Source organism: Leptosomus discolor, chromosome 6, assembly GCF_034619465.1.
Source record: "Leptosomus discolor isolate bLepDis1 chromosome 6, bLepDis1.hap2, whole genome shotgun sequence".
Classification (NCBI taxonomy): Eukaryota; Metazoa; Chordata; class Aves; order Leptosomiformes; family Leptosomidae; genus Leptosomus; species Leptosomus discolor.
In genome coordinates this window covers 3,750,713-3,763,449 of record NC_141396.1, presented here as the reverse complement: position 1 = coordinate 3,763,449, position 12,737 = coordinate 3,750,713, and the positions used below count along the sequence as shown (strand labels likewise).

The 12,737-nt window shown below is 41.4% G+C and overlaps 1 protein-coding gene across 1 annotated transcript; it reads left to right on the top strand.

The window, feature by feature from the left end:
* The first annotated feature begins 8 nt into the window (after positions 1-8).
* Positions 9-12,534, top strand: BCCIP (BRCA2 and CDKN1A interacting protein). Its single transcript, XM_086466673.1, has 7 exons — positions 9-140; positions 3,607-3,681; positions 4,338-4,418; positions 5,556-5,648; positions 6,839-7,026; positions 8,378-8,555; positions 12,123-12,534. Exons 1-7 carry the CDS (start codon positions 9-11, stop codon positions 12,291-12,293), a joined length of 918 nt encoding a protein of 305 aa, XP_086322799.1. The 3' UTR covers positions 12,294-12,534.
* Positions 12,535-12,737: the final 203 nt, after the last annotated feature.

The following is a 12,737-nucleotide window of genomic DNA, read 5'->3' as shown; positions in this document are numbered from 1 at the left end:
GCGGCAGTATGGCCACGCCGGCCAAACGGCGGGCCCAGCCTCAGCCCCAGCTCCCCGCCGGGGAGAGCGGCTCGGAGTCGGAGTCGGGGTCGGAGCCGGAGTCGAGCGAGTCGGACTCGGAGGAGGAGAGGATCGATGAGGTGAGCGGGGGGAGTGGGGCCCCTCCCGGCCTTCACACGGCGCGCAGGGCCTGCGCCCGCCCGCTCTCCCTGCAGCGGCCCTCGGTGTCCCCCCTCCCTCTCACGGCCATCCCCTGCCCTCCTCCGGAGCCTTTCCCTCCTCTGTTGAGTCGCTGTAACTAAAAGAACCTGTAAAACGATATTAAGAAGCAGCCGGGCTCACGGAGCCGCGACTGGAAGCTGTTGGGGAGGGGGTGTCGAGCCCCTTGCGAGGCACCCGTGGGTCGGGGCCCGGCGTGGGGCCGTGGGTTCCTGTGTCAAAGTGTAGGTCACACGTTAGTGTATGTCGGTAATCGGTGACGTAAAGTCTGTTCGAGTTGTTGAGGGTCTTGGTTTTTTTTTTTTTTTTTTTTTTTTTTTTTTTTTTTTTTTTTTTTTAACGTTGGAATCGTTACTGTCTGTGCGTTACTGGGGGGGGGGGGACACACACGACTGGATGCAGCCTTTTGAAAATAGTGCTTTCAACACAGAAGATTTGCTCTTAAATTTCCTTTTTGTATAAGGAAGGGAGGGGCTGGGAAGAAGAAAAAACACCAGACCTCACAGAAGTTGAATTTTAGCTTCTTCTCTGAGCTCTCTCTCTCTTTATGTAGCTGCACTTGGACATATGTGAGGATGCGTTATTTAGTTGTGAAACACAACGCTGAGGGAGGAGGCTGCCTTTCTTGGGAAGGAAGAGATATGCACTGACTTTGAACTATTAGTAAAATCTTCGATTGATAGAGCAGTTCGTCGTGTGGTGATAGGAGGAGAGCTAATGGTTTCAAACTGAAAGAAGGTAGATTTAGACTAGATATTAGGAAGAAATTCTTCCCTGTGAGGGCGGTGAGGCACTGGCACAGGTTTCCCAGAGAAGCTGTGGCTGCCCCCTCCCTGGCAGTGCTCAAGGCCAGGCTGGATGGGGCTGGGAGCAACCTGGTCTGGTGGGAGGTGTCCCTGCCCAGGGCAGGGGGTTGGAACTAGATGGTCTTTGAGGTCCCTTCCAACCCAAACCAATCTGTGATTCTATGATTTTCACAAGGCCTCAAAGAGTCAAGGAATAGAAGTGCCTATGGGTTTTAACTTGGTACCTTTCAAATTAAATATTTTGCTAATTCATTTGTCTTTGCTAGGATTTCGCTTTGAGTTAATTATCTTCCTTTTTCTTAGATGAGGCCTTCGTTAGCATATGTTAGCAAATAAAAAACCCAAACCCTACATTTTTGAAAAACTATGTCGTGATAAAAAGTGAAGGTTTAATTGCATTAACAGTCATACTAACATTTACCAATTGCTAGAAATATGTGCCTCGTTAAATAGATGCTGACTCAGTTTGCACTCTGTGTTTATGAAGTTCTTGATTAGCACTGCTAGTACTTTGCATACTGTTAGGTGTTTGTAAACTGGTACAGAATGTTGCACTAGTGTCTAGGCACTATGAAATTAAAGCTAATGGCAATAATCCTCTTTTTTTGGTTATTTTTAAAGTGCTCATCATTCCTGCATTGTGTTGGTAGGACGGTGGTTTTTGTTGCAGTGTTTGTGGTTGAAGTTTCTTGAGTCTTCAGTGAGAGGGGTTTGGAGGATGCTTTCTGTGTGCCCTACACTGCTGTTCACTACAGTGCTTTATTTGCCATTGTTTCTGCACTGTATAGTTTTGCAGTATAACGCTTGTTTTAATTCAGTAGTCCACCTTTTGAGGATGAAATATCGCTATTGTATCTATTTCAGTTTGGAAGCCTTGATATAAAGATATATTGAGTTTCCTTCAATTCTATAAGACAACCAGGCGTGCATTGCTAATATTAAAGAAATATAACGAATGTTTATGGTTATACAGGCTCAGACATTTGTAAAGTTTCTCTGTAATTCTCAGCGTTTTTATTTTTACTATATTAGCCTTTCCCTTTGCCTCTTAACCACCTCAGGTAGAAAAACGAAAATCTCTTCCTTTATGCAGATACTCCATTGAAAGGGGCATGTGGTTGTTCTGTCAGTCTGAGAACAACAATACGATCGCCAGTTAGAGCCTGGTTGCTGAGAAAGAGCTTTGCTCGCTCCTCTGTTGTGCGTAGCAGAGTATTGTTGCATATAACAGCTTGCTTTGCAGGCGCTTGCTTTGTTTTGGATGCAGCGCAGAGGGCAGAGAATAAGCACACAGCAGCAAGACAGGACACACCAAAATATATGATGAGTCTTTACTTGCTGGGTTTTTTTTAATAGATGAAAGATGGAGGGTTTGTAAACTGTCATACCAGGCTGTTACTTTGGATAGTGAAAAAGCCATGAAGCAAGACCAGTGTTAGAACATCTAGTGCTCCCATGGTTTATATCAATTTTATGGCTGTGATTTTCACAGTATTCAGAACCACTGTAAATGGTGTTTTGTTCAGAATTTACTGGCTTAATCATTCAGTGAGATCCTTGAATTTTAAAGCAGTCAGGAAGTTCCTGGGTGCCGGGAGTGGATGCTGTATACACCAGAGATACAATCTGTTTTCTTATATAGGTAGCTTCTCAAGTAAATAATTGCTCTCGTTATCTCTATAGAGCTTCCTTGCTTTCTAGACTGTAGAAGAATATCTGAGCGTGTCTCCTGATTTCTGTCCCCCCCCGCCGAGTGGTTGTGTACCTATTTTCTACATTGTGAACAGGCCTTTAGCGCTGTTCTCCCAGCGGACAATAAAGACCGTGACCTCAGTAGGGTTTTGGAAAGAGTTATGAGTCTTAATTGGTGACAAAAGTAAGGCTTCGTTGTTTGGATCGTTCAGAAAGTGGAGTCCAAACTGACAGTGAAAAGGCAAAGTACATTCAGATGATCTTGAACATGGTTCACAGAAGACTGGGTAGGCAAGGCAAGCTGGGCGGGCAGTGCTGTTGATACAGGAGACCAGTGAAAAACTCCGGTAGGTTGTTCTGGAAGGAGAGGTGGGAGTTCACGTTCTGCTTTGCTGTGGTGACGTCTTGTTGTGTGTCTGCTGAACAGACTTCCAGAGTGGGGTTAATGACACCACTAGGATTTGAGGAACTAGCAGAAGTAGGGTTTGGATGTCGTTGGTTAATTGTCTGCAGCGATCTTCACTTTTAGCCAAGGCATTACACTCCAGTCCTGCAGTTCTGAGAGTTTAACTGCCTGGATCAAGCCTCTCTACAGTAAGAGTCTGTGTGGCTGCAGTAAACATGATTGTGTGAACCGGATGGCAGGAACAAAGCGTTAAAGGTTTGTTCACAACACAGTTTGTAAGTTAGTTTTAAAAAGTGACTTTTGCAGGTGCTCTCTGCAGCAGAAACGATGACTGTAACAATTGTTGAGGTTACTGGAAGATGGGGATAAGTTCCATTTCTGATGGTGACCATTACTTGTCTTTACATTTCTTATAGTTTAGCTTTGTTTTGATATAGCTTCTTGCCAAGTACCTTTGATATTCTCTGTTTTACTTGTTCATAGGAAGTGAATATTGAATTTGAAGCACATTCCATATCAGACAATGACTATAACGGGATAAAGAAATTACTGCAACAGGTACTGTGACTTCTTGTTAGCTTGCTTGATGTGTCCATTGATAAATAATATCTGAAGAGTTATGCACAGTCATCAGTTCATGTTCTCTGTGTTGATTCATAGTTTTACTGTACTTCAGCTTGTGAAGATTAAATACTTACAGCCACAGTGAACGTGTGTCTCCTAAACCATGGTTTCAAGAACTTAATGAACTGCAGGGCTGTTCTTCCACAGTGTGTGTAATCTTTCCATCTTCCTTGTGTTAGCTGCTGCCCAGAAAACTGTTCAATGTTGATCAGCTTCTTGGAGGGTTTTTTTTTTGGTAAATGACAGCCCTTAAAAACCAGACAACAATGTGTCTGTTCAACTTGGCGGCTTCCAGTCTTCTTTTGGCTGTCTGTGTTGTAAACCCGTGGTCAGCAAGTGTTCACCTCATACCAACCTCAGAAGGATACCAGGTGTGCAAAACGCCAGCTTGTGGAGGGTCAAGGAGCAAGCGCTTCAGGAAGCTGATGTTTGGTCTTCACAGTGTTACGTTGAAGGAGGTTAAACTCACTAAGTGCAAATTAAAAATGGAACAGTGTTGCATAACAACTTAGAGAAATTACTGCCTTTTTCTACTAAGTGGCCCATGATACCTGGCCTAAAACTTCTTAATCTTATTTCTTATTTTCCAGTTGTTTCTAAAAGCTCCTGTTAACACTGCTGAATTAACTGATATATTAATACAACAGAATCATATTGGAAGTATTATCAAGGTAAGACAGAATTTATGTTTGTAGTGAAGTCCAATGCTTTTTATGTTGAAATGACATAAAAAGGCTTTCAGAAGGGCATCCTGTATTGTCATTTGTACACTTCCTTGCTTTGAGGAAAATTCTTCCATGGGAGCTGAAATTTTTCGTGCCTACTTTCAACCAAACAAGGAATTTGATTTATTGTTTTGATTGGTTTCTTTTTACATATGGAAGGCTTTTTGCTTTTCTCTCTGAATTTTGGTGTAGTAGAGTAATAATGCTGAAAGTGCTGTGGAGGTGTTTGTTACCATCCCCATAAGAAGTAGGACCTTGTGGTTTCCCTAGATTCTCAGGATGAACACAGATACAGACCAAAAATATCCTGCCTGGCATTTCCTTTTGTGCAGAGTTCTTTGGGCGTAGGAAAGGATCCTGACGTGAGTCCTCAACAAGCTCTGCTGGGGCAGCAGAGCAGTGCAGAGGCTCCTGAGTTACTCCTGGCTCAGAAAGCTGTTCAGTACTACGACGTGCTCAAGATGTCACAGCCACACTGCTTTCAAACCCAAACAAGCTGCCCCCACGGCACCGTTGTGCTGTTGTACTGTGTTGCGTGGTATCACTGCTATACATTCCCTTTTTGTCCTGTGCCAACGGGTTTTCGGCCCAATTTAATACGATCCTTATATTACAACTGCATCACCCCCAGTTCTTTCCCCAAGTTTTCCGTGGCAGAGTTTTGCTGAGCTTCTTGTTTCACTCTCTGTCAAAGCTCTGTTGCTCTGTGGTTTTTAAGACTTGGCAGGTTTATTTCTCTGTGTTAGAAACTGAAGAAAATTGGTTTTGCTTAAGATATTGCCATCCCTTGTAATGAAATGCTGCTTATTGTATGTGAGCTATCAAATTTTAGTGCCTTTCAAAATATCCTGCTGTAGAAGACACATGACTTGGCTCACTCTATAGCTGACTCTGAGTACACAGAGACATTCGATCATGCAGCACTTTCATAACTGTAACCAGAATTTGTAGGTTGTGTGTTTGTACAGATTACCTAGATGGTTCTTATCTGCCCAGCATCTTCTGGAAGGAAAAACATTTCTTGCTGCAGAGAGTGGAAATAGAATGTCAGTGTGAGTTGTTGCCTTTTCTTTCATTAAACAGCAAGCAGAAGTCCAAGAAGACAGCAGCGACGATGATGAAGATGATGATGAAGTCTTTGGTTTTATAAGCTGCTTAAACTTAACGGAAAGGAAGGTTGGTGTTCCTCAGTAACGTCTAGACAGTAATAAATGAGACTGTGTCCTGCTTTTCTGCCTTGTGTTACAAGCCTGGACAACCAGATTAGGGCTTTGAATCCCACCGTGGAGGACAGTGCTCTTAACAGTTGCACATTGCTTACCTTTCTTCTGGATCTAGTCCTGCGTAACTTGCTGAAGGTCAGAAACAAAGCAGAGAGTGGAATAGGAGTTAAAACTAGGTCTAGTAAGTGGTTCCAGGGTAACTGAATATGACCCAGCAATGTGTGCTTGCAGCCCACAAAGCCAATGGCATCCTGGGCTGCATCCAGAGCAGCGTGGCCAGCAGGTCGAGGGAGGGGATTCTGCCCTTCTGCTCCGCCCTGGTGAGACTCCCCTGCAATGCTGCCTCCAGCTCTGGGGCCCCCAGCACAAGAAGGGCATGGACCTGCTTGAGGGGGTCCAGAGGAGACCACGAAGATGCTCAGGGGCTGGAGCAGCTCCCCTGTGAGGACAGGCTGGGAGAGTTGGAGGTGTTCAGCCTGGAGAAGAGAAGGCTCCGGGGAAACCTTCTAGCAGCCTTCCAGTGCTGAAAGGGGGCTGCAGGAGAGGTGGGGAGGGACTCTTGGTCAGGGAGGGTAGGGATAGCACGAGGGGTAATGGTTTCAAACTGAAAGAGGGGAGATTTAGGTTAGATATTGGGAAGAAACCCTTCCCTGTGAGGGTGGTGAGACACTGGCACAGGTTTCCCAGAGAAGCTGTGGCTGCCCCTCCCTGGCAGTGCTCAAGGCCAGGCTGGATGGGGCTGGGAGCAACCTGGTCTGGTGGGAGGTGTCCCTGCCCATGGCAGGGGGTTGGAACTGGATGGTCTTTAAGGTCCCTTCCAACCCAAACCATCCTGAGATTCTATGAACTGAACTGTTGGCCTCTTGTATTTCTTCACTTTCATCTTTCACAGCTTTTGAGTTTTGCTGCTGAGGGCACTGGGGTTGCAGCTCCCGGCTGTGTTCCTGTCAGTTAAGAACCTTTGTTTGCCCTCAGTGTCAGGGTTGGTAAATAATTTCAGAGAAATTGTTTCAGTGCTTTTTAGGGACTGCTTAAGGAAATTGCCAGTAGGCCTGTAGACTGTTCCCCTGAAGTTCACATTTAAGGTTTTCTTGTGTAAATAATTGTTCTATAATGTAAATAAAATGCACTTTTTGATTCTAGGGTACACAGTGTGCTGAACAAATCAAAGAGCTGATTCTAAGTCGGTGTGGGAAGAGCTGTGAACATCATGTAGTTGAACAACTGAATAAGCTCCTAGATGACAATACTAAGCCTGTGGGTCTTATACTAAGTGAAAGATTCATTAACGTACCACCACAGATTGCTCTGCCCATGCATCAGCAGCTTCAGTAAGTTTGTTTGTTTGATTTTTTTCACATGATGTTGAATAGTACTTTTTCTTCGTATTTTTTCAGAAATCTTTTATAATTAAGACAGATGATACTATAGATGTAGGTAAGACATGAACAGAAAAATAAGTATCTCCATCTCATATAAGTTAGTTAAAATTTTAATATTTTTTGTATCTTTAGGCTTTTCAGACTCTTTAATGAGGAAATCATTCAAAAATATGGGCTGTTCTACTGCAGAAAGAGCTGCGTGTGTATTGTAGTTTATCTTTGCATTGCAGATTATTTTCATATTGGTGTAGGAAAATTAAAAAAAAAAAACTTTTCATAGCACTTGGAGCAACTTGGGTGTTCCTGCTCATGTGTTAATGTCTGGCTCTGGAGTAGAAGATTTGGATTAAAGGACAGGTTTACCGGGTGGATGAGTTCTGGCCTATGAAAACCATACGCAGTGCTGTGACTGCTTTCACGTAAATGAGTGAAGCAGGTTGAGTGCTGGTCGATCTCTACCAGTTCATGGATTTATATCATAGGCTGGGTGACAGTAAATGAATCCACGGGGATACAGTGTTGTATTGGTTTAGTGCCATATTGAGAACAGGAAAATATGTTGGATAAGGAACTCCAGTAATCAAAGATTTTTTTTTTGTTGCCTTTTTTGGTTGTTTGATTGTTTCTTTGGTTTTTCCTTCTTTTCTGTCTTATGAGGTGAGATTAGAAGTCAGTTTAAGTTGACTGCTATCATGGCTCATTTAAAGAATAAAATGGACCTGTAAGGAGTTACCACTTCGATATGAAAGAAAACATGTCAGTGGGGTTGGTCAGGAATGTTTTTGGAGAAAGAAATGAGGTGCTTGAAGGCTTAGCTTTGAGGTTTACCACTAGTCCAGCGCTTGTGACAAGTCAAATTCAGATCTCAGCCTCTTTGTCTTGAAGATTTTGGAGTATTGCAGTGACACCATGTTTAATGCAAGGGTGGGCAAGAATATTTTCTGCCTCTTCAGTTACAGTTCCTCATGAAAGTGATAGTGTGATGAATTTTCAGGAGAGTTGCGCTTAGAATCATTTCACAGACTCTCTACCATGAACAAGATTCTGGGAAAAAAGGGTTGTACTGTGAGGTGTGGAAAGGCATCCATATTTTCAGTGTTTTAAAGTTCATATAGTATGTTTAAGTACTAGGAATGCATATGCAACATTTATTTTCTGAGACACTTGTAAAAGAATAGGCTGCAATATGAATATGCTTGCTATAGTAGCACGTTTTAAGGTTTACTTATACGCTTGTTGAGGGTTTAAATTGTGTGAGTAAACAAATTTTTAAATTTTATGTATAAACATTTGTCTTTAGGAAAGAGTTGACTGAGGCACAGAGAACAAACAAACCTTGTGGAAGGTGCCACTACTATCTTCTTATCAGCAAGACTTTTACAGAAGCCACAAAGAGCAACTCTAAGAAGATGGAAGGGAGAAATCAGCAAAAGGAGGAATTAATGTTTGCAAATGCAGAGGAAGAATTCTTTTATGAGGTAACATATGGGATTCTTTTAATTTAAAATATTTTTTTTTTTTTACGTATCAGCAAAAAAGGTGTTTCACCTTAAATTCAAGGGATCTTTTAAAAAGATATGGTCACATATCTTTTAAATGAAATCTGGCTTTTCTCAGAGTAGTGTTGAGAGATGAGCAAACAACTTATTTTTGTGTATTGAAGACAACACCTCTTGTATTTAGAGTGTCGTGGAGATATGTGCCATCCATAAGTCCAAATTATTAAATTAATCTTCTGTATTGGCATAAACTTACTAATATGTTATTTGTATCAGGTCACAATCAACCTGACTACGAGGTCGAGTGGCGTAGGCTGCCTGTGGCAGCGTTACTACCTGATGGGGTTTCCAGTGCTGTGAGGATAATGGAAAAATGCAAAGAGTACCTGAAAGAATCAGAGGCTTTAGCAGAAAGATCAGGTGATGCTTTATATTGAGGCCAGTGTCTTGGCCTCGAAGAATTAACAAACTTCATCTCTTCACTCATACAGCAATGCTGAAGAGATTGAATTGAATGTAATAATTGTCAGACTTGTTGAAATACTGTGCGTGGAATGTCCACGTTTTTAGGATGAACAAATGGTAACAAATCTGGATGTTGAATTTAGCAGCATGTCCTAGGCCTTCTGAGTTACAAAAGTTTGAGATTTCTTTTGTTTGAGGAACAGTGCGGTTGTCTTCAATCTGAATAATAAGAAACGTGAAAGACTTGTTAAATTGCTGTGTCAGCTGAACAGAGAAGACTGTGGGTGTGTGAATTGCAGGAAGTGCAGGTTAGCCTGAATGCCTGTCCGTGAGATTCGAGCTAACGTGATTTACATCACAAGTGTTCGAGACTGGCAGCTCAAACAACAGGTAGGAACTTGCAAGGGTGCTCTGACTTAATCACGTGTCACAGCTTTAAGCACTTACAGGAATAAAGATTCAAAAAACCGCAGAGGAATCTCTGTTGTTAGTGTCTCGATCAGCATCTGCAATGAATGTCAATACTTAAATACTCAGATCTCTTTTCCTTCCCCCTACATAGTTAGTCCTGTGTCAGAAAAAAACCAGCTGTTGAGGCTTTATTTTGAGTTGGTAATGCAGTTAAATGCCTTTTTCTGAGATCTCTTCCCAAGAAACTTAACAGGTGCAAAGCTCTGCCTTTGTGTCGTCCTTGGTATTAGGTGAGATGATTTATCCATTTCCTTTTGGCTACCTGTTACTTTCAAAAAATGCTCAGAATAAAAATCTTTTGAAGATCCAGGAAAGTAGCTATCACTTCCCTTTTCTGTCTCTATTCTACTCAGGACAAGTATATTAACAAAAAGTGCTAAAATAATGAGAGGAAAATAGTACTTCCTATTTCCTAAGGCAACCTGTCTACACAATTCTGCTGGTCCCAAGCCAAATCAGATGAGGGGAAGATGCAGGAAATTAAATTAAAAATGTATTTTGACATGCAAAGAATTTTTCATTGTTTTTTTTTTTTTGTTGTTGTTTTTTCAAAGCTTTAAAAATACTATTCTACAATATTATTGCTTTGTCAAGAGACCATTATTTTTCATTTCTGGCAGTGCCTACAGGATAAAGTACTTGCACATGCATCATGTGGTTAATGGCAAAGGTTCCTGTGTGTAATCATTCATGACGTTCTGTTAGAGGCTCTGTTACGGCTGTAATTTTATTTCTCAGGAAGAAGAAAAATGTAAGTGGGTGAATTCATTACTGGCTATAGGGGATACTGTTGTAGCCTCTGCAGTAACAAGTCTGAGATTTTCTTTTTGTGTTCCTGCCACAGCAGCTTTACGAACTGCACTAGAACTCGGTGTAAACACGTTATTGAAAAGCCGAAGGGGAGAAGCCTGTGATGCCCATGTGTCCGTGGGTGTTACGTTCTAGAAGGCCTATTTTGTGTTTATCTCTGTTTTGTTATTTTGAGTGGCATTTTACAGACTAATTGTGTGCTTTTACCTAGATTGCAATAATTTTCAACTCAAATGGGTAGACTCAAGCTGAACATGCTTTTCTTTTTAACAGTCTTTCTAGCGTTTTTAACAAATTCACCTTAAACATTATGGAGGATATTATATTAAGTGGGCCTCTGTACTTAATAATATATATGTGTTAAATGAGTTTTGGAGTGTGTATCCTCCCTGATCACACATAGTGTTAATTAGATTGCCATAAAATAGTATTAAATGCGGTGAGGCAGACACTTGGAGCCATATAAAACAAAGAGAAGCCTTTTTGCACTTGTCAGTTCCCTGTGCTTTATTCTGTTCCTTATCACATTATCTGGGGAGCAGAAGAAAAGCTCTGTTGTAACCAGACTTGGAATTGATTAAAGGTTTAGGGCCTCCGTTGCTCAAATTGTTTGTTCTCGCACAAAGCCACTCAGTTAATGTGATGGTTCTTCCGAAATTAAATTTACAACCTTGAGATTCTGTTAATAAATAGCAAACCTAAAAGGAGGCTGGATCTTAACTTTCCCTGCAAAGGGAAGAGGTTAGGTAAGTTTTTCTACTTAGGAAGTTCAGTTCATACTTCTTAATCTGACTTGTGTGAGAACTGGAAACATTTGTTAGGTAAGCCTTTCTTACCCATCAGGCATTTTGTCTAGGAAGGCTAATAAAAAGAGACTGTTCTGTCTGTGTACGGTGTGTATCACTGAAAAGAAATAATACACGTTATGGACACCTACCCATGTGAAGAAGCATCCTTTATAAATACGTCTTTCAGCGGCTCCAGCCATCTAGAGACTTTCCAGGAGCTTTCTGAAATTCTGCTCAGGAGTCATGTTAGTGCCCATCCCCTTAATACTTAATTCCTACTGGCAGTGCGAAAGAGGGGATTGCTGTACCGTGTATTCTTACAGATACGTTATTTTTTAGGACTCTGAGCAGTCTTTAGAGTAGGCCATGAGAAGAGCAGAGCCCATTCATTGCTGCAGGCCTTCCACGTGTTGCCCACACCAAGCCGTCATCTTTAGCGCAGGCTCTATTCTACCTGCGCTCTCTCACTGCTCCTTTTCTCTGGGTTTTGGCTCATCTGCTAATGATCAAAATACGCAGCTCTCATTCCAGGGTTGAAGGTCTATTAAGAGCCTGACATTCCTGTTATTGCTCAAGGATCCCTGCTAGTTGGCACAGTAGTGTCCAAGGGTCGGCATTTCTTACTGTGATAATATGGAATGAGGTGCTGTCTTAAAATCATCTAAAATGAGGCACAGTAAGCATATAAAGGGGGCATTGATTTTTTTTTTAATTATTATTATTTTATTTTATTTTCCTCCTAGGTCTTTTTTTCTGATACCAAACCATAATGATAGCAATAATTTTAGAATTTAATATGAGTTATGCAAATGCTGTGAAAAATAAATAGTTTAAAACGTTCAATAGCGGATTCTCCTGTAGGTTTTTTTGGTGGACCTTTTGAGAGGGAAGAAAATGGCTTCTGAATAAGCACGTGCATAATAGGCTCATTCATTTTCCTTTGTTTAGCTGATGTATTATCTCCATGGTAATTCAAAGTTTTAATCCTAATGCATTTATTTCTGCTCTTTAGAAAGCCCTTCTGAAGTTCAGCTACTCTGTGCAAGAGGAAAGTGACACCTGTTTGGGCGGCAGATGGTCCTTTGACGATGTGCCAATGAAACCTTGGCGGACTGTTATGATAGTTCCAGCTGATGGAATTAATGCAATTATGGATAAACTCAGAGACTATCTCTCACTCTGAGCTTTCCTATAAACACCGTTTTTTACAAAGCGGCCACCCAGAACTACGACTTCCCAATATTTTCAGAAGACTGCTGTTGGGTTAATGCTTTTGGACTGCTCAAATGCTTCGAAGCTCTGTATGCTTAGAAGACGAGTAGGTGGTACAACTAAAAATATCCATCAAAGTAATATTTTTAAATACTGTATCTTATTATCCTTTGGTATCATCATTAAGCGGTCAATAAAAACCCAGTGTTACAAGAAAACTTGGAAGATCTGCTCAATATGTTTTTAACCAAAACTGAATCACATATTTTCGTTACAAATTAATGCGTGCAACTCTTTTGGTTAAGAAAAGTGCTTTTTCTATGTTTCTTCTGTTAAATACATTTATGTCAAAAGTTCAAAACAATTACATGGGTTAAGGTGGGGATGTATATTGCATATACTGCTTTTATTTGTA